At 68.3% G+C, this 17,640-nt stretch overlaps 2 protein-coding genes across 3 annotated transcripts; both read right to left on the bottom strand.

The window, feature by feature from the left end:
• Window positions 1-205: 205 nt before the first annotated feature.
• On the bottom strand, window positions 206-4,639 carry PRNP (prion protein (Kanno blood group)). 2 transcript variants are annotated; one of them, XM_062596791.1, is made up of 3 exons: window positions 4,590-4,639; window positions 4,144-4,201; window positions 206-2,346 (listed from the first exon to the last, which is right to left on the bottom strand). In XM_062596791.1, exon 3 carries the CDS (start codon window positions 2,342-2,344, stop codon window positions 1,589-1,591), a length of 756 nt encoding a protein of 251 aa, XP_062452775.1. In that variant the 5' UTR covers window positions 2,345-2,346; window positions 4,144-4,201; window positions 4,590-4,639; the 3' UTR covers window positions 206-1,588. The 2 variants fall into 2 exon arrangements, with proteins under 2 accessions (XP_062452775.1, XP_062452776.1); XM_062596792.1 differs by lacking the exons at window positions 4,144-4,201; window positions 4,590-4,639 and adding an exon at window positions 3,784-3,931.
• On the bottom strand, window positions 3,859-15,811 carry PROM2 (prominin 2). The gene is made up of 24 exons (XM_062596655.1): window positions 15,583-15,811; window positions 15,438-15,487; window positions 14,402-14,604; window positions 14,186-14,306; window positions 13,081-13,144; window positions 12,917-13,006; window positions 12,630-12,829; window positions 12,475-12,549; window positions 12,325-12,388; window positions 12,079-12,238; window positions 11,845-11,976; window positions 11,594-11,717; window positions 11,421-11,494; window positions 11,218-11,302; window positions 10,987-11,133; window positions 10,803-10,874; window positions 10,308-10,400; window positions 10,173-10,226; window positions 9,990-10,070; window positions 9,820-9,888; window positions 9,610-9,699; window positions 9,408-9,514; window positions 9,220-9,291; window positions 3,859-4,201 (listed from the first exon to the last, which is right to left on the bottom strand). The coding sequence occupies exons 1-24, from the start codon at window positions 15,809-15,811 to the stop codon at window positions 3,859-3,861; spliced, it is 2,799 nt and encodes a 932-aa protein (XP_062452639.1).
• Between the last annotated feature and the right edge of the window lie 1,829 nt (window positions 15,812-17,640).

Below are 17,640 nucleotides of genomic sequence, written 5' to 3'. Positions count from 1 at the left end.
GCCAGCAAGCTCATGGACGGCTTGTTCGCGCTCCTGGGGGGAGGGAAAAAAAAAAAAAAAAAAAAAAAAACTTTCCCCTAATCAGCGTGTTGTTTTTATTTCTTGGGGTAGAGAAAAAAACGCTTTTTTTGCTGGGCCGGGGGTAAAGCTGCTGCTTGGGCCGGGGCATTCGAGAGGCGAAAGAGCCTACGAGCGAAGGCAGGCGTGCGGGAGCGAGAGCGGCTTGCACCTCTGCTATGTTTATTTTAGTTTTTGCCAGACAGCGAACACTTACAAAAGTATCGGAGCGTAAAATTCAGGACATGCACCGTTACAAATTTACAAAACATTCCCATATCACAAAGTACGCGTGGCTTCAAAGTCCTGCTTTTAGGGTGAAGGTGCTGAAAGATCTCTATACAATATATATATATATATATATATATATATATATATATATATATATATATATATAGAGCGAGCGCGCTCCGTTTAGCTGAGGCCGAAGCAGAAGCGGCTTAGGGCGCTTCGACAACGGTGTCATCCAGCGCTGTGCAAAAATAAAAGATGCGACATGCTGCCGACGTTCGCTGCGACCCCCAAGCGGGGCTTTGCAGGGAGATTTACGTATCGCTACAGGTTATGTACAGCGCCCGCGCGTCGGCACCCGCTTGCAAAAGGTGGGTTTTTTTCCAGCATTTCCCCCCCCCCCCGCCCCCCTCTCCGGGGACGGGCTTTTCCAGGGAGCCGCTCGCTGGGTGCTCGGTGGCCCCGCGAGCCCCGGGGCGTTAACGCCTCGAGGCGGCAGCACCCAGCGAGCGGCCGCAGCTTCGGTCTGGCTGTTAAAAAAAAAAATCGCCTTTCGTTGCCTGCTGTTTGCAGCATGCGAGGTGCTGGGGACGGGGGACGTGGAGGGGGGGCTGGTTCCTATGCACGCACGCCGGGGTTGCGGAGCGTTTTTTTTGGGAGGGGGAATTATCCTGGAAAGGGGAAAAGGGCGGCCTCGGCGAGCTTGCGGCCAAGGGTCCTGCTTGCAAAACCATGTCCGTCCTCCGGGAAAACCGCGCCGGGGCCGGGCCGAGCGCGGTGGAGCCTCGCCGGCGCTGCGCACGTTAGGTTAAGGTGGCTCCTTAGAGGCTTCCCACCCCGCTCGGCGGAGGGCGGCTCCGAGGAAGAGGACGACGCGCCGAAGGCCCCTTCCGCGCGCGCCCGCCTCCGCAGCCGGCGACCGCCCCGCGCCGAGCCGGCGCGAACGAGGCACGGGGCCGAGCGGGGAGCGGAGAGCAGCTAAACTCGAGCGCCGTTGACTTTCGGCGCCGCGCCGTACCGAGAGCCTCCCCGCAGACGGCCGCGAACGGCTTCGGAAGGGGACCGCTAATTAAAAGCGCGTCGCGAATTTGCGTCCCGTTGACTTTTAGCCCTGGACGGTACGTAGAGCCCCCACCGGGAACGGCTCGGGAAGAGGACTACCGGCATCTCGAGGCCCTGAGACGTTCGTCTCGCGTCCCTAAGACGTTATCGGTGCTCGTTAGCGCTAATGGATCTCACGGTGCTTCACCAAAGACAAACACAAGCGAGGACGAGAGGCTGCTTCGGACGGACGTGCCCCTCAAGGCATGGCGAGAAGGACGGCGAGGAGGAGCAGGAGCTCGGGCAAGGCCTCGGCGAGGGGGAGCCGGCCGCCGGAGGCCAGGCGGTACTCGCGGTACTGCTGCACGCACATCTCCCGGATCACTTTGGTCACCACTTTGGTCTCCATCTCGACCTCGGTTCTGTTGCCGGCCTCCGACGCGTTGCTCTTCTTGGCGGCGGGGCCGATGTTGTACTCCGTCACGGTGATGTTGAAGCAGTCGGCCACGAACACGTCCTGCGACACGGGGCCGCTGTAGTCCCGGTAGTACACCCGGTCGGGGTAGCGCCCCGCGTTCTCGTTCCACCACCGGTACTCGTCGGGGCTGTCGAAGCGGTAGTGCATCCCCGACATGGCGCGGCCCACGGCGTAGCCGCCCAGGCCGCCCACCACGGCGCCAGCCGCCGCCGCCCCGGCCACGTGCTTCAGGTTGGTCTTGGGTTTGGGGGGTTTCCAGGGCTTTTGGTTGTGGTAGCTTCCTCCGCTGGACGGGTTGTAGCCTTGTCCCCAGCCGGGGTTGTGCGGGTAGCTGGGATTATGGGGGTAGCCGGGGTTCTGGGGGTAGCTGGGGTTGTGGGGGTAGCCGGGGTTGTGGGGGTAGCCGGGCTGGCGTGGGTAGCCGGGCTGGCGGCCGGTGCCCCAGCCGCCGCCGCCGGGTTTGCTCTTGCCCTTCTTGGCGAGGGAGCCGTCGGTGCAGAGGCCGAGGAGCAGGAGCAGCGCCGCGAGCCTGCCCATGGCTGCGGGACACAAGCACAGGCGCCGTCAGCGCCCCGACCCCCTCTGCACGCACACACACACACATATATATATATACACACACACAATATATATACACGCACACGCCCGCAATACAGAGACGCGGGTCGCTCCAGCTCGGGCAGCCTCGACCCGGAGGTTTTCCTCCGCTGAATAAAATCCAACGCTTTGCTCAACGCTTTCCAGGGGAGAAGCTGCTGTTTTAAGTTCAACAGGCCGCAGCGAAATAACAGCCGGCGGCATTTCTGACTCTTACGGGTTTCCTGACCTCTGCTCGCTCGGCCCCCCCGGGCTCCCGCCTCGGCTCGGCGAAGCGAATCGGGACGCGGAGCGGGGAGCGGGGCGGCGGGGGAAAGGGCATTTCCCGGCACCGGTCCCTGCGACTGCGTTAAGAGAGAGGCAATTACTCCAGATTGACTTTCTGGCTCGCGTTACAGCAAAAAGCAATTAAGCTTGGGCTGCTGAGCGTTTCTGCAAAAACTAATGGACCGGCTTCCTTAATTCTCACCGGGGAACCCAAAGTTAACCTCACCCAGCTATAACCTCGCCCGAGCTATCGCCCCGAGCCGTGCAAGCAGCCAGAAGAGCAATTTCCTGCTTAAACAAGGACCTTTTCGGTGGCCTGTCGGCCACGCTTTTGCACCCCGTGAAAAAAAGCGCTCGTAAAAGGCCGTGTGTATTTTTGCGCTCCCAGGCGGGAGGCGCGAGCACGGCCGGAGGCGCTCGGCGCCGCACGAGCCTGGCCTTAAAACCGGAGCGGAAAAAAAAAACGCCCTGCGCCCGCGTAAGGGAGGCGGCGCAAGCCGCGCTGAGCCGCCCGGCAGCGAGGCCGCCGCCGCCGCCGCTGCCGCCGCGCGGCCGCTCGGACGCCCGCGGCGGGCCGCCCGTTTGGACCGGGAGAGCTTTGCCTCGGTGGGCTGCTGCCGCCGAGCTGCTCACCCGGACCTGGCGGGCGCCGAGAGCGCGGCGTCTTAAGTGGCTCGGAGCACATACCTTCCAGCCGGGATTTTTTTCCCCGTAGCCGCCCGGTTATGTAAGCTAGCAAGAGGCTTAAATATCCTCTCCGTTTACAAAAGCGGAGTGGCGGGGGGGGGGGAATAAGCCGCCGCTTGCAGCGCTCGAGCCTCTCCCCAAGGCTGCCGCTCTCCTCCTCCTCCTCCGGCAACGAGCCCGGCGCTCGCCGCTTGGGAGCCAGCGCCGAGATGGGTTAAAAATAGCCGAAAAGGACGCGTCAGAAATTTGGATGGGCAAAAGCTCTGGGGGCGCTCGAAGAAGGGGGTTAAACTGGGGGGGGGGGGGGGAGGAGGGAGGGGGAAAAAAAGAAGCATCGAGCTGGCAGCTTTGCTGAGACATGTGACTTCCCGCGCGAGCTGCAAGGGCGCGGAGGGAGGGGGGAGGAAAAAAAATGCAACAACAACCTCTCAGTTCCGTCTCCAGGAGGCAGCCCGGCTGGCAGCGGGCTTGGGCGAAGCCCCGGGGGACGACCGCCACCTCTAACGGCGTTCGCGGAGAGCCGTCTGCCGGAGGAGCGCTCGGCCGCCCTGCGGACCGCGCGGCTCCGCCGGCAGGCGGGCTGCGGCCGTCATCCGCGCAGTTGCCATAATAATAACGATAATAATAACGATGATAATGATGATGGTAATAATGATGATAATAACAATAATAATGACGGTAATAATAATGATAATGATGATAATGATGATAATGATGATGGCGATGATGATATAAAGAAAGGAAGAAAATGGCAGGGTTTGGGGGGGGGTTGGGGACCCACTTACTCGTGCAGCAGGGTGCCAGGTGCTGGTGGGTGTCCGCGTCCCTACGCCGGGGGGAGGCCTGTCGGGGGAGAAGACGCGTGTCAGCGAGGCCGCGGCCTTCGGCCGCCCTCCAGCCGCTCGGCGGAGGCCCGGGAGCCGGCGGCCGCCGCCTCGGCGCCTCGGGCCCGCTTGGCGAGGGCGGCGGGGGAACGGGCGAAGCCGCCGGCGGGTCCCCGGGGTGCGGAGGGGAAAATCCGCTCCCCCCTCCCCGAGGGCGAGCCGGGAACCCGCCTGCGAGGATGGACGGGCGTAAGGGCAGCGCCAGGCATCTTGGCAGAGCGGTGCGCTCCTCGGGAGCCACAGAGGCCTGCGCTGCCCGGCCCGGCCCGGCCCGGCCCGGCCCGGCTCGGTTCGGCTCGGCCCGGCCCGGCCCGGCCCCCCCGGCGCCGCCGCCGCCCCGCGCTCACCGCCCGCCGCCGCCGCCGGAGTCTCGGCCGCCGCCGCCGCCGCCGGGCCGTAAATAGCGCGAGGGAGGAGCCGGCGGCCGCGCCGCCTCCCGCAGCCTCCTCCTCCCCGCAGGAGCCTCCCGCAGCCTCCCCCGCCCCGCAGGAGCCTCCTTGCATGGCCACCCCGCAGCATCCTCCTCGCAGCATCCTCCTCCCCGCAGCAGCCCCCTCGCAGCATCCTCCTGCCCGCAGCATCCTCCTTGCGTGGCCACCCTGCATCCTCCTCCTCCCTGCATCCTCCTCCCCGCAGCAGCCACCCCACAGCATCCTCCTTGCCCGGCCGCCCCATAGCATCCTCCTCCCCGCAGCAGCTGCCCCACACGGCCGCCCCGCAGCATCCTTCCCGCGGCATCGACACCGTGGCATCCTCCCCGCATCCTCCTCCTCCCTGCATCCTCCTCCTCCCCGCAGCATCCTCCCCGCAGCATCCTCCCCACATCCACCACCCCAAGCACCTCCTGCCCCCCCCCCCAATGCGACACCACCAGCTTTTCGACCCGGGGCCAAAGCGGCCAAACCCTGGCCCTCGACGCTCGTTTTTGCAGGATTTACTCCAACCCTTGCCGCCTCTCCCTGGGAGACGGCGCAGGAGGCGAAACGGCCTCGTAGAAAACAGCGGCGCTCGGCTGCTCAGCCAGGGAACCGGCGGGAGGTCTGGGGGGGCGTCCGGTGCCGGCTCGGCAGCCGGAGGAAGGGAGCTGCTGGCAGTGTCACCCCCAGCCCCTCGCCCCGCAAAATATTCATTCTGCAGAGAATAAAATATGCTCAACCCCCCCCTCACCACCACCAGGGGAAAGGGTGAAGCTGCTTTCCAGGTTTCTGTGCCTCTCTCCGGAGGAGGAAAATTCACTCCCGGGCGGAGCGGACTGAAAAACAGCATCAGGCCTCCGAGGCCTCCTCTTTTCTGAGCTCTTTTCAGGCTTTTCCCTGTGACCACAAAAGCTATGGAAGCGAAGAGTTTCCTTTCTCTTCTTCTTTTAATGAAGATTGCGGGTGCAGCAGTGTCCGGGGAAGGTAAATCTCGGGCACGGAGGGATCAACCCGCTGGCACCGGCACCACCACAAAATTTCTCCAGCGCAATGCAAGCGATGACTCTATTTTATTTATTTATTTATTTATTTATTTATTCTGAGCTGCTCCATGCCCATTTTTAGGAGAACACGAGCTTTGCTAGGTGCCTTTCAAGCACTGCATAGAAACCTCCCCGCAATGCGATTTATTAAATTGCACGGGAGGCGAGCGGAGCTCGCGGACGCCGTCGCTCCTCCGCTCTCGAGATCGGGTAGCTAAAAATAAAGCGCCCAATTTCCTCACCTTTGGACTCGAGCAAGACCGAAAACGGCTCACGAGACTGCTTGCACAACTAGCCTGACCAGCATGGCGTGCACCGGCCGCTCCGGTATCCCCAGCGCCTTTCCCGGGTGTCCTTAGTCATGCAAGCACCGACCGCGGGGAGGAGGAGGAGGCCGACGCCTCCGATCCAGAAGCCGCGTAAGGGCGCAAACGGCAGAGCAACCCGCCGAGGAACGGACAGGAAAAGCAAGAAAAAAAAAAAAACATGCCCAAAAAATGCCTCGAGCTGGTCCCAGGAGGTTTGCAACAGATAGAGCTGTGTTGTGAAGCCAAGAACTCGACTAGGGGGAAAAATAAATAATAATAATAAAAAAACATTTGTGATTCCACCAGGAAATAAGCCTTAATAAACCCGTGACGCTGCTTGGGAGCAATATTTCCCTTGACGTTGCATTAGGCTGACAAAATCTCCAGGAAATAAATATCTAGGCCAACTTACTGCAGGCAAAGAGCAACCGGAGGAGGGAAAATTTGAGCACCGAAAGGTGTTTGGAGTCCTTGGGTAGAAGGCCGTAGATGGGCCAAGTCATTTTTCCTTTGCATTTCCAAGTCAAGGACGGATCCTAGAAGACGCAGATGACCCAGAGTTGCCGGGCGTGAGCGAAGCAACCCAAACCGCGAGATTTTTGGCACTTTCCTTCTATAAAACCGCTCCGCGTGATAAAATACAATAAAAAAGAAGGCTTCGAAGCAGTACGAGTGGCAGGGCCAGCAAGCCCCGCTGGCCCGAGTGCTGGGTTTGCCGCCGGCGGTTCGGTTGCAGCCCGGCGTCTCGGTCGAGAACAACCCGTCCGCGTGCCTTGCCCTGGGGCTACGCGGGACCTGGGCCTCCGGGGCGAACAATTCCCTACTGTGTCCGGGAAGAGCCCTAATCCGGAGGAGAAAGGGAACATTATGCCCTTTGGTATCAACAACTTGCTTTTTTTTTTTTTTAACCCCTTCTTTTTTTTTTTTTCCCCTTTTCCCCCCAAAGTCGAGGGCAGCCCCTGTTGGGTTTTTAACGCCGTGATCGCTCCGGCAGGCTCGCGGAGCGGGAAGCGAGGCAAGCTGCTGCACGCCGCGACCTGCTTTCCGATTCCCGGGCGAGGCACCTAAACCTCCCGCGCCCGGAGGAACTACGGCCCCGCGACTCCTCTGACGCGAGCCGGCGGGCGCGTTCCCGTTTCCACCGCGAGAAGGGCTCCCGGGGCCGGGCCGCGCTCGCTCCGTGCCGCTCCCGGGGTTTTGCACCCGGGGAGAAACGCAACCACGCGGGCTGGGGGAAGATGCGTACGTTCTGGGTGGAAAAGGGCCTTTATTTTATTTATTTTTTAAGGACCTTTATTTTTTTTTCTTCCTAGCCATTAAGGGTTTTTTTAATGTATCGGAAGTGGCTGGGCAGCTTCCCGCACATCCGGCGTATCCTCCAGCCGGGAGGTTTATCCAGGACTGCTCCTATTCCCGCGGAGGCCAGGGAAACCTTTTGCAAAGCTGTATCTCTTCTTTCCTTATTTATTTATTTATTTTTTTTAATGGATCAGTGGATCAGCAGTGACTCAGTATCATCGCGGTGCTGTTACCTGCCCTTTGGAGCAGATAATCCTTTTGCTCTTTCACATCCCGCGCAGGGTGTTATTTTATTAAAAAAAAATAAATAAATAAATAAAAAGTCATTCTGCACAAAAGCAGGAAAGAAAAGCGGGAGAAAAAAGGCCCGGTGCTGGGAGGAAATGCCCCGTTTGCTGCCTGCCGTGGGAAACGCGGTCGCCGCAGACCTCTCCGGACGCCTGATGCTTCATCCGAAAGCCCGTTTTGAGCCTAGCGCAAGGCAGGCAGCAGCACCGGTGGGGGATCGAGGTTTTTGCCCCCCCCCCGAGCATCACCCAGGCGGGACCTGGGCCTGGGGCTCTGCAGAGACCCCCCCCCGCCCCAGCCCACGCCGGAGCCCCTGCAGCCCCAGGAAACGCCGAAAACGCGAGCGCTGGCGACGTTTTTTATTTGTTTGGGTTTTTTTTCCCCCCGCCGGCTAGCAAACCCGAAGCGGAGCACCGCGGTTAGGGAAACAGCGGGAACTTCTGCTGGGCTTGGAAATGGGGGGGGGACTCCTTGCCCCGAGTCCCAGCTCCTTCCCCGGCTCCCCAGCCCTTCCCTGGCCCCGGAGCCCCCCACCCTGGTGCCGGCTCCTTGCCCCAAGTCCCAACTCCTTCCCTGGCTTCCCAGCCCTTCCCTGGCCCTGGAGCCCCCCCACCCCGGTGCCGACTCCTTGCCCCGAGTCCCAGCTCCTTCCCTGGCCCCGGAGCCCCCCCACCCCGGTGCCGGCTCCTTGCCCCAAGTCCCAACTCCTTCCCCGGCTCCCCAGCCCTTCCCTGGCCCTGGAGCCCCCCACCCCGGTGCCAGCTCAGCTCCTTTCCCCGAGTCCCAGCTCCTTCCCCAGCTCCTCAGCCCTTCCCTGGCCCCGGAGCCCCCCACCCCGGTGCCGGCTCCTTGCCCCAAGTCCCAGCTCCTTCCCCAGCTCCTCAGCCCTTCCCTGGCCCCGGAGCCCCCCACCCCGGTGCCGGCTCCTTGCCCCAAGTCCCAGCTCCTTCCCCAGCTCCTCAGCCCTTCCCTGGCCCCGGAGCCCCCCACCCCGGTGCCGGCTCCTTGCCCCAAGTCCCAGCTCCTTCCCCAGCTCCCCAGCCCTTCCCTGGCTCCAGAGCCCTCTCAGCCCCTTCCCCTGGGCCTGGAGCCCCCCGGATCCCCCTCCAACTCCCAGTCCTTCCCCAGCCCCGGAGCACCCCGGTCCCAGCCCCCCTCCCCAGCCTTGATGCCTCCTCAGCTGTAGCCCTGGACTCGCACCCCAGCCGCAGCTCTGGTGCCATCTCCCATCCCGGGAGCCCTCTCCCGGTCCTGGATCCCAGCCCCGGAGCCCCCTCAATCCCGGCCCTTCCCTGGTCCTGGAGCCCCTAGAGCCCCCCCCCCCCCGATCCAAGCCGCTTCCCTGGACCTGGAGTCCCTAAAGCCCCCCCCAATCCCAGCCATTCCCCTGGTCCTGGAGCGCCCTGAGCCCCCCTCGATCCCAGCCCCTTCCCTGGCTCCAGACACCCCCCCCCGGTCCCAGCCCCTTCCCCGGCCCCAGAACCCCCCTGGTTCCCGGCTCCCGGGCCGGTGCCGTGAGCCGGCATCATCGTCGGTGTCAGCGTCCCCCCGGAGCGAGGCGGGGGCCGGAGCAGGGGGCTGCGTCGGAGCCATTCCCGGCAAGCCCCCCTTCTCCGGCGGAACCCCCTTCTCCAGAGCTTGGGAGCCGCCACGCGGGGGGCGCGGAGCGGGCAGGTCTCCTCGGAGCCCGCGGAGCCGACGGCGCGCCGAGGGCGGGCGCGGGAGCGGGAGCGGACGCGGCGCCTGGGCAGCTCGCCGGTGGCGGGGGGTCCGGGGCGCGCTCGCCCGCCCGCCCTGCGCCCGCCGCTCACACGAGCCGGGCGCGGACGGGGCGCAAGCGCTCGGCAAGCCGGAGGGCGAAGACGATGCCGGGCACGAGGCAGACGGCGCAGCAGCCCAGGCTGAACCAGAAGGCGTTCTGCGGGCAGAGAGCGCCGGTGCCGGTGCCGGTGCCGGTGCCGGTGCCGGTGCCGGTGCCGGCGGCGGCGCCGCCGTCCCGAGGCCCGGCCTTACCCAGGGGTCGGCGATGCGGTCGCACAGGATCACCCGGCCGTTGTCCAGGGCCGTGGAGAGCGGCTGGCACGAGGCCACGTCCTCCCGGAGCTGCAAGGACCGCGGCAGGGCGGACGCCCTGTGGCACCCCGGCTCGGCAGCACCGGCACCCCCCAGCCCTCCCCACCGGCGGGCCCCGATCACCCCAAACCTCCCCCCGCGGGCACCTACCGTGTGCCCGACCCAGTGCAGGTACTGGGAGAAGTAGCGCAGCTCCCTCCGGGCGAAGCAGCCGAGCTCCTGCGGGCGGAGGAGGCGGGCGGCGAGGAAGGCGTCCATCCCCGCGGCGTCCGGCCTCCGCGGCGTCCGGCCCCGCTCGGCCCAGCCCAGCCCCGGCTCACCTGCCGCAGCACCCGCTGGGCTCGCTCCGGGAGCTCGGCCTCCACCGCCGCCGCCGTGGCCAGCGTCGCGTTCACCCGGGCCTGGGGACGCAGAGGGTCGCGGCGGCAGCGGCGGCGGACGCCGGCCGGTGGCACCGGGCGCGTTTCGGAGCCGCCCGAAAGCCGCTTCGGCCGCGCGAGTACCTGGAGGTGAGGCGCCAGCGCGGACAGGAACCGGACGCTCTCGCCCAGCTTCGCCTGCGGGATGCGGAGGGCTGAGCCCCGCGCCGGAGCCGGGGGCCGCCGTGCTGCACCGCCGCCGCCGCGCCGCGGACTCACCGCCAAAGCCTCCTGCGCCCGCACCGTGGAGCCGTGCAGCCGCCGCAGGGCCTGCGCCTCGGCGGCCAGGCGCCCGGCCACCGTGCCGTTCCTCTGCGGGCAACGGCGTCAGCGGGGCTGCCGTGCCGCGCCGCGCTGTGCCGTGCCGCACCGTGCTGTGCTGCACTCTGCCGTGCCGCACCATGCTGTGCTGCACCGCGCAGTGCTGCACTGTGCTGCTCCGCACTGCACCGTGCCGTGTCGCACTGTGCAGTGCTGCACCGTGCCGTGCCGCACCGTGCCGCGCCGCACCATGCTGTGCTGCACCGCGCAGTGCTGCACCGTGCTGCACTGCACTGCACCGTGCCGTACTGCACCGTGCCGCACTGTGCCGCGCCGCACCGTGCTGTGCAGCACCGCACTGCACTGTGCCGTGCTGCACCGCACCGCACCGTGCCGTGCCGCACCGCGCCGTGCCGCACCGCGCCGTGCTGCACCGCGCCGCACCGCGCTCACCTGCAGCTTCTGCAGCGCCTCCAGCCTCCCGGCGAGGTCGGCCACGCTGGTCTTCACCACGGGCGTTTGCATCTGCGCGGCAATTCGGGCGTCAGCCGCCGGCACCGGTGTGTGTGTGTGTGTGTGTGTCGGGGCGGGGGGGAGGGGAACCCAAACGCGCCCGGCGCCGCTGGCGGACTCCGACCTCAGCCAGGAAGCGCCCATAGTCCACCCGGTCGGCGCCGGCGCGGGCGAAGGTCTCCAGGTCGCTCCTGGCGTCGGCGCGCAGCAGCCGCACGTCGCCCAGGTGGGCGCCGAAGCGGCTCAGGCGTTCCTGGAAGTCGGCGGCATACTGCGGCGGGGAGGGAGGCCGCTGAGGCCGGCGCCGCCGCCGAGGAGGAGGAGGAGGAGGAGGCCGAAGGCAGCGCGCGCTCACCTCGGAGGCCCGCAGGTGCTCGGCCAGGTCGTAGGGCCGCCGGAGCCGCAGCACTTCCCAGAGCCCCGCGCCGCTCTTGCAGGCGCTGCCGGGACGAGCCGGGTCAGCGGGCGCCTCGGCCGGCTCGGGGCCGCCAGCGGCGCGGCACGGCGCGGCGGCGGGCGCTCCCCGGTACGCGGCGCTCCCCGGTACGCGGCGCTCACCGGTACGCGGCGCTGAGGTCGTAGCCGCTCCGCAGGTTGAGCCGCCGGCTGAGGTTCAGGGAGGCGTCGACGAACTGCGCGGGGCCGGGCGGGAGGATGAGGCACGGCGAGGAGCCTTCGTCCCCCCGCCGCCGCCGCCGCCGCCGCCGCCGCCGCCGCGGGCTCGCTCCCACCTTGTAGATCTCCCAGTTGGCCCAGTTCCTGCAGACCAGCGTCTGCACGTTGCCGCCCACCAGGAAGACGCCGCAAACCAGGAGGCTCAGGAGGCCGCAGGAGAGGAAAGCGAGGCCGGCGCCGCTGCGGCGGGCAGAGCGCCGGCGGCTTGCGAGCGGCCCCGGCGCGGCACCGCGCCGCAAAACAACATATATATATATATATATATATATAAATATGTATGTATAAAGCCCGGCGCCGAGCTACCTACAGCGTGAGGAGGCGGGCGCCGGCGCGGGAGCCGGCGCGCTTGCCCGGCTGGCGGGCGCCCAGCGCCATGCCCGCCGCGTTGCAGGCGCCGACGAGGAGGACGGCGGAGCAGAGCGCCGTGCCCGCGACCCACCTGCGGCCGAGGAGGAGAGAGCGAGCGAGCCGGGGGGGAAAAAGCGAAGGGGCCGAGGGGGGCCGGCGGCGAGAGCGCGGGCGGGCGGGCGCCCGGCATCACCTGCACCGCTCCAAGCGGGCGACGTGGCGCAGCGGGCGCCGGCTGCGCTCCTCGGCCGCCCGCAGCGCCTCGCTCAGGGCCCGCGCGTGCTCCGGCGGGGGGAAGCCGTCGGCGATGGCCCGCACCTTCGCCGCCGCCGCCGCCGTCTCGGCTCGCAGCTCTGCGGGCGCCGGGCGAGGGGGTCGGCTCGGGCGGGCGCCCACCCGCCGCCGGCCCCGCCGCCGGCGCCGCCGGCGCCCCGCTCACCCTGCACGAGCGGAGCCAGCCTCTGCGCCGCCAGCTCCGGCAGGGCGTTGAAGGTGCCGTTGGCCTGCAAGGTGGCGAGCGGGGAGGTGGCGAGCGGCCGCCGGCGCCCCGCCGGCGCCCCGGCCTCCCCGCGCGCCCCCGCCGCTCCACCTGCGCGATGCTGGCCGGCACGTCGGCGTGGGGCAGCCCGGCCAGCGCCCCCAGGACCCGCTCCACCGACGGCACCTGTGGCGGGGACGAGGCGGCGGCTGAGCGCCGCGGACGCCGATGCCGCGGACGCCGCCGCCGCCATCCCGGCTGCCCACCTTGCCGTAGTCGGCTCCCGGCTCCAGGCTCCGGGCTTGGGGCAGGGCGGTGGCGCAGGCGGCGCAGCGCGGGTCGTCCAGCAGCGCCGCGACGTGCTCCCGGCGCTCCCGCAGCACCGCCGCCAGCTCGGCCCGCGCCGCCGCCAGCGCCCGCGCCGTCTCCTCCACCGTCCGCAAGTGCCGCAGCGAGCTCCGGAGCTCTTGGGGAGGAAAACCGAGGATGCCGCCGCCGCCGCCGGCAGCAGCACCGCCGCCGGCGCTGCCGGCTCCCCGCGCCTCCGCGCTACCTTCCGCCCTGTCCCGCAGCTCCGCCAGCGCCGCGTACGTCGCCGCCTTTAGCCGCGAGTGGATGGAGACGCCCACGCTCCGGCTCAGCTCTGCGAAGCGCCCGCCGTGAGCCCGCCGTGAGCCCGCCACGCCAGCCGAGCGCCCCGCGCCGGCGGCTACTCACGGCCCAGGTCGGCGATGATGCGCTGCCGGGGCACTTCGAACTGCTCCACCACCATCCGCACGCCCTGCTCGCGGGAGATGGGGGGGGCCGGGCGCTGCTGCGCATCTGCAGCAGCGCGGCAAACGCGCCTGCCCCAACGCATCCCCCGCCCCGGTGCAAATGCGTCCCCCCACCCCGGTGCAAATGCATCTGCTGCAAATGCGTCCCCCTGCCTCGGTGCAAACGCATCCCCCGCCCCGGTGCAAATGTGTCCCCCCGCCCCGGTGCAAATGCATCCCCCTGCCCCAGTGCAAATGCGTCCCCCCACCCCGGTGCAAATGCATCTGCTGCAAATGCGTCCCCCTGCCTCGGTGCAAACGCATCCCCCACCCCGGTGCAAATGTGTCCCCCCACCCCGGTGCAAATGCATCTGCTGCAAATGCATCCCCCTGCCCCGGTGCAAACACATCCCCCTGCCCCAGTGCAAATGTGTCCCCCCACCCTGGTGCAAATGCATCCCCCTGCCCCAGTGCAAATGCGTCCCCCCACCCCGGTGCAAATGCATCCTCCTGCCCCAGTGCAAATGCGTCCCCCCGCCCCAGTGCAAATGCGTCCCCTGCCCCGGTGCAAATGCATCTCCCGCCCCGGTGCAAATGCATCTGCTGCAAATGCATCCCCCTGCCCCAGTGCAAATGCATCCCCCTGCCCCAGTGCAAATGCGTCTCCCCACCCCGGTGCAAATGCGTCCCCCCGCCCCAGTGCAAATGCATCCCCCTGCCCCGGTGCAAATGCATCTGCTGCAAATGCATCCCCCCTGCCCCGGTGCAAATGCGTCCCCCCTGCCCCAGTGCAAATGCATCTACCCCCATTAAAAATGCATTTTTAACGGAGCTGCTCCACCCGCCGAACTGCTCCGGGCGGGAAAGCCGGCCTGCCCGGCGTCCCTGCCCCGAGCTCGCAAACGCGCGCCCTGCGGCGCAGGGAGGCATCGGCGCCCGCCGGGCGGCACGGCACGGGGGGGTCGCGCCCCGCTGCCGGCTCCTTGCAGCCGCCGAGCCCCAAGGAGCCCTGCGGTGGAGGGTGGCCTGGCTGCACGGGGGCCCGGAGCCGGCCGTGGCCGCCCTACCTGGGGGATGCCGCCGATGTGCTGCTGCAGGGCACGCAGCGTGGCCGGCACGGCGCCCAGCCCCGGCTCCATCTGCTCCCTCACCCGCTGGTTGGTGACCAAGGCGCAGACCACGGCGGCCCTGCCGCGGCGGGAAGCGGGTGCTCAGCGGCGGGGGGCTCCCCCCCCCGCCCCCGGCACGCTGCCGCGCCGGCGCCCGCCACTCCGGGCACTCACAGGCTGACGAGGGAGGTGATGGAGAGGCAGGCGAGCAGGCAGCGGCGGTGGCAGCCCGGCGAGCGCCGGTGGGCTCGCGGGCAGCCCCCGCACCGCTGCCGCCGCCGGCAGTAGCAGAAGCAGGCGCCAGCCGTCGGCACGGCCACGGCGAAGAGCAGAGCCGCCGCGGCGCACGCCACGTAGCCCAGCTCGTACTGCAGCACCTAGGCGAGGCGAGAGCCCCGTCGCGGCGGCTCCGGAGCCCGCGGCGAAGATCCGGTGCCTGCGGCTGGCCGGGGTGGCACACGTCCGCCCGAGACGGCATGCGTCTGCCCAGGATGGCGTGCATCCATCCAGGACTGTGTGCATCCATCCGGGACGGCATGCATCCATCCGGGACAGAGTGCACCCATCTGGGATAGTGTGCACCCATCCAGGACAGAGTGAACCCGGCCAGAAAAGCGTGTACCCATCCAGGACAGAGTGCACCCATCCGGGATAGTGTGCATCCATCCCGGACAGCATGCATCCCTCTGGGACACCGTGCATCCCTCTGGGACAGCATGCATCCATCCCAGACAGCATGCACCCATCCAGGATAGCATGCACCCATCCGGGACAGCATGCACCCATCCCGGACAGTGTGCACCCATCCAGGATAGTGTGCATCCATCCCAGACAGCATGCACCCATCCAGGACAGCATGCACCCATCCCGGACAGCATGCATCCATCCCGGACAGCGTGCACCCATCTGGGACAGCGTGCATCCCTCTGGGACAGCGTGCACCCATCCGGGACAGCATGCACCCATCTGGGACAGCATGCATCCATCCCGGACAGCGTGCACCCATCTGGGACAGCGTGCACCCGTCCGGGACAGCGTGCACCCATCCGGGACAGCATGCACCCATCTGGGACAGCGTGCCTCCCTCCAGCCAGCTGCACGGGGTTGTCCTGCCGCCCCTTCCCCTCCCTCACCCCGCACCCAGTGCCAGCCGGCCCCCGGCCCGTTCCCGCGGGCTCTGCCCGGCGGAGTCCCCTCTCCGCCGGCTCACCTGGGACATCCTCACCGAACCGGGGTCATTCAGGGCCGCCCGGAGCAGCTCTGCAAGAGGGAACGGCGGGGCCGGATAAGTCCCCGTGGCCGGCATCCCTCCCGCTCGGCGGGCGCCACTGCCGGCACGCGGCGGGCCGGCTCACCTGCGGGCAGCGGGTTTGGCTGCACCAGGTCCAGGCAGCGGCGGACGAGGCCGTAGAGGGGGTCGAGCGCGCTGGGCACCCGGTGCAGGGCCGGCACGGGGATGTCGGCGTGCGCGTCGGTGAAGCGCAGCGCGGGGCCGGCTGGCGGGCACTGCTGGCCGCCGCCGGAGCCCAGCAGCGCCCAAGCCAGGAGCAGGGCGCCGGGCGATGGGCGGCCGGTCGCCCGCATGGCACCGGCGCGGGAGCTGAGCCGAGCCGAGCCGGCGGGGCGGCGCTCCGGCTCCGGGCACCTCTCCCGCGGGAAACCCGCCTGACGGGGCGGGCCGGCTCCGGGAGTGAGCCGGGGCTCGGCGGGGGCGGGCGGGCTAAGCCGCGCCGGCCCGGGCCTGTTTAGCAGGCGCCAGCCCGGTTTTCCAATTTTCCGCCCCGGGCGGCGGCGGCTTGCCGGGGCCGGCCCCGGCTCGCCGGCGTGGGGCGCAAGCCGTAATTACAGGGGCGGCGGCGGCAGGACGAGTCGAGCCGGCCTGTCCTGGGAAAAGGGGCTTTTTTTTCCCCCGCTCCCAACTCGCCTCTCCTTGTCTTTCCAGGCGAGGGGAAAACCGAGAGGCGCCGCGGCACCCGCCGCATTTCCCGGGGGGCGGCAAAGCAAAGGCGGCGGCGTTGCAAAAAATAAAATAAAACAAAACAAAACAAAGCAAAACAAAACAAAATAAATTAAAAGAGTAAAAAACCCCACCGGCGAGGGTGCATTTTAATCCGCGGGGGCAGGAGAGGGGAGGGAAGGGGGCGGCTCAGATGTAGCCGTAGCGCTTGGCGATGGCCATGTCCTTCTCGCGCTGCACGAAGAACTGCAGGCGGCCGAGCTTGCAGTGCTGGGCGGCGAGCTGGCGCTCGCGCTGCGCCTGCCGCTTGAGCCGCTCGCGCGCCGGCCGCTGCTCCGGCCCGATGGGCACCGACTCCTCCTGCTCCTCCAGCGGCGTCGGCTTGGCCGTGCCGCCCGCCCAGGGCCCCACGCAGGGCACCACGTCCACGGGGGGCGGCGGCGGCGGCGGCGGCGGCGGCGGAGGCGGCAGCGGGCGCTCCTGCCGCAGCGGGCGCTCCCGCGCCGTGCTGCCCGCCGTGGGCGAGCGCCGCAGCCACGTCGGCTTGGCGGGCGCCGGGGCTTCGCTCGCCACCGCCGCCGTCGCCGTCGCCGCCGCTCGCCGCGCCGGCGCTTTGGGGGCCGCCGGCGGGGGCGGCGCGGGGGCCGCGTTGCGCGCCGGTCCCGCCGCCCGCACTTTTTTACCCAGGGCGTGGAAAACCTGGATGGACTCCAGCATGTGCATGCCCAGGTCGCTGCGGGGCGCCGGGACGGGCTCCCGCGCCCTGCCGCCTTTGCCGCCCGCCTTCTGCCGCGGCAGCTTGTCCTCGGGCTTGGGGCTGCTCTTGGCTGCCGCCGCCGCCGCCTCCGGCGCCTCCGCCTGCTTCCGCGGCCGCTTCGCCGCCGGCTTGCTGCCGGCCACCGCTTTGCGCTTGAGCCCGCCGGGCAGCCGCAGCGCCGTGCCGGCGGGGGGACCGCGTGCCGCCCGCCGCTTCGCCCCGGCGGGACGGTCGCTGCCGGTGGCGGTGGTGGCGGAGGCGGCGGCGGGGGCGGTGGGGGGCGGCGAGGCCAGGAAGGGGATGTCCACCAAGCGGGGGGCGGCGCGGGGCTGTGAGCATCCCCCTGCCGCCGCCACCGCCGTCGGTGCCGCGGCACCCGGGAAAAACACCTTGGCCTTGCACTTGGCTGGCGGCGGCGAGGGGCCACCCGGTGCCGGCGCGGCGGGCGCCACGGTGGGCTCCGGCGCCGCGGCGGCGGGCTGCTCCGGCGGTGGCATCGGGGTGCTGGCAGCCCCCTCCGGTGGCGCCGTGGCCGGCGGCTCCCGGGGGCTCTGCGGCGCCGCGGCGGCAGTGCCGGTGCCAGCGGTGCCGGTGGCATCCGAGCAGTCGATGGAGTCGACCCAAGCCAGCAGGTCGTTGATGTCGGAGGGGTCGAGGGGGAAGAGCGGCGGCTCCTGCAGATCCCGCAGCAGCAGGTCG

Source organism: Rhea pennata, chromosome 28 (genome assembly GCF_028389875.1).
Source record: "Rhea pennata isolate bPtePen1 chromosome 28, bPtePen1.pri, whole genome shotgun sequence".
Lineage (NCBI taxonomy): Eukaryota > Metazoa > Chordata > Aves > Rheiformes > Rheidae > Rhea > Rhea pennata.
This window is presented reverse-complemented; position numbering and strand designations above follow the sequence as displayed.

Bases quoted from the DNA above. Each gene is read 5' to 3' on its own strand.
- PRNP (XM_062596791.1), bottom strand. From the start codon at position 2,344: ATGGGCAGGCTCGCGGCGCTGCTCCTGCTCCTCGGCCTCTGCACCGAC.
- PROM2 (XM_062596655.1), bottom strand. From the start codon at position 15,811: ATGCGGGCGACCGGCCGCCCATCGCCCGGCGCCCTGCTCCTGGCTTGG. The intron at 14,605-15,437 runs GTGAGCCGGCGG...CGCCTCGCCTAG, and splicing joins GTTCGGTGAGGATGTCCCAG to GTGCTGCAGTACGAGCTGGG. The intron at 10,401-10,802 runs GTGAGCGCGGTG...CGTTGCCCGCAG, and splicing joins AGGCGCTGCAGAAGCTGCAG to AGGAACGGCACGGTGGCCGG.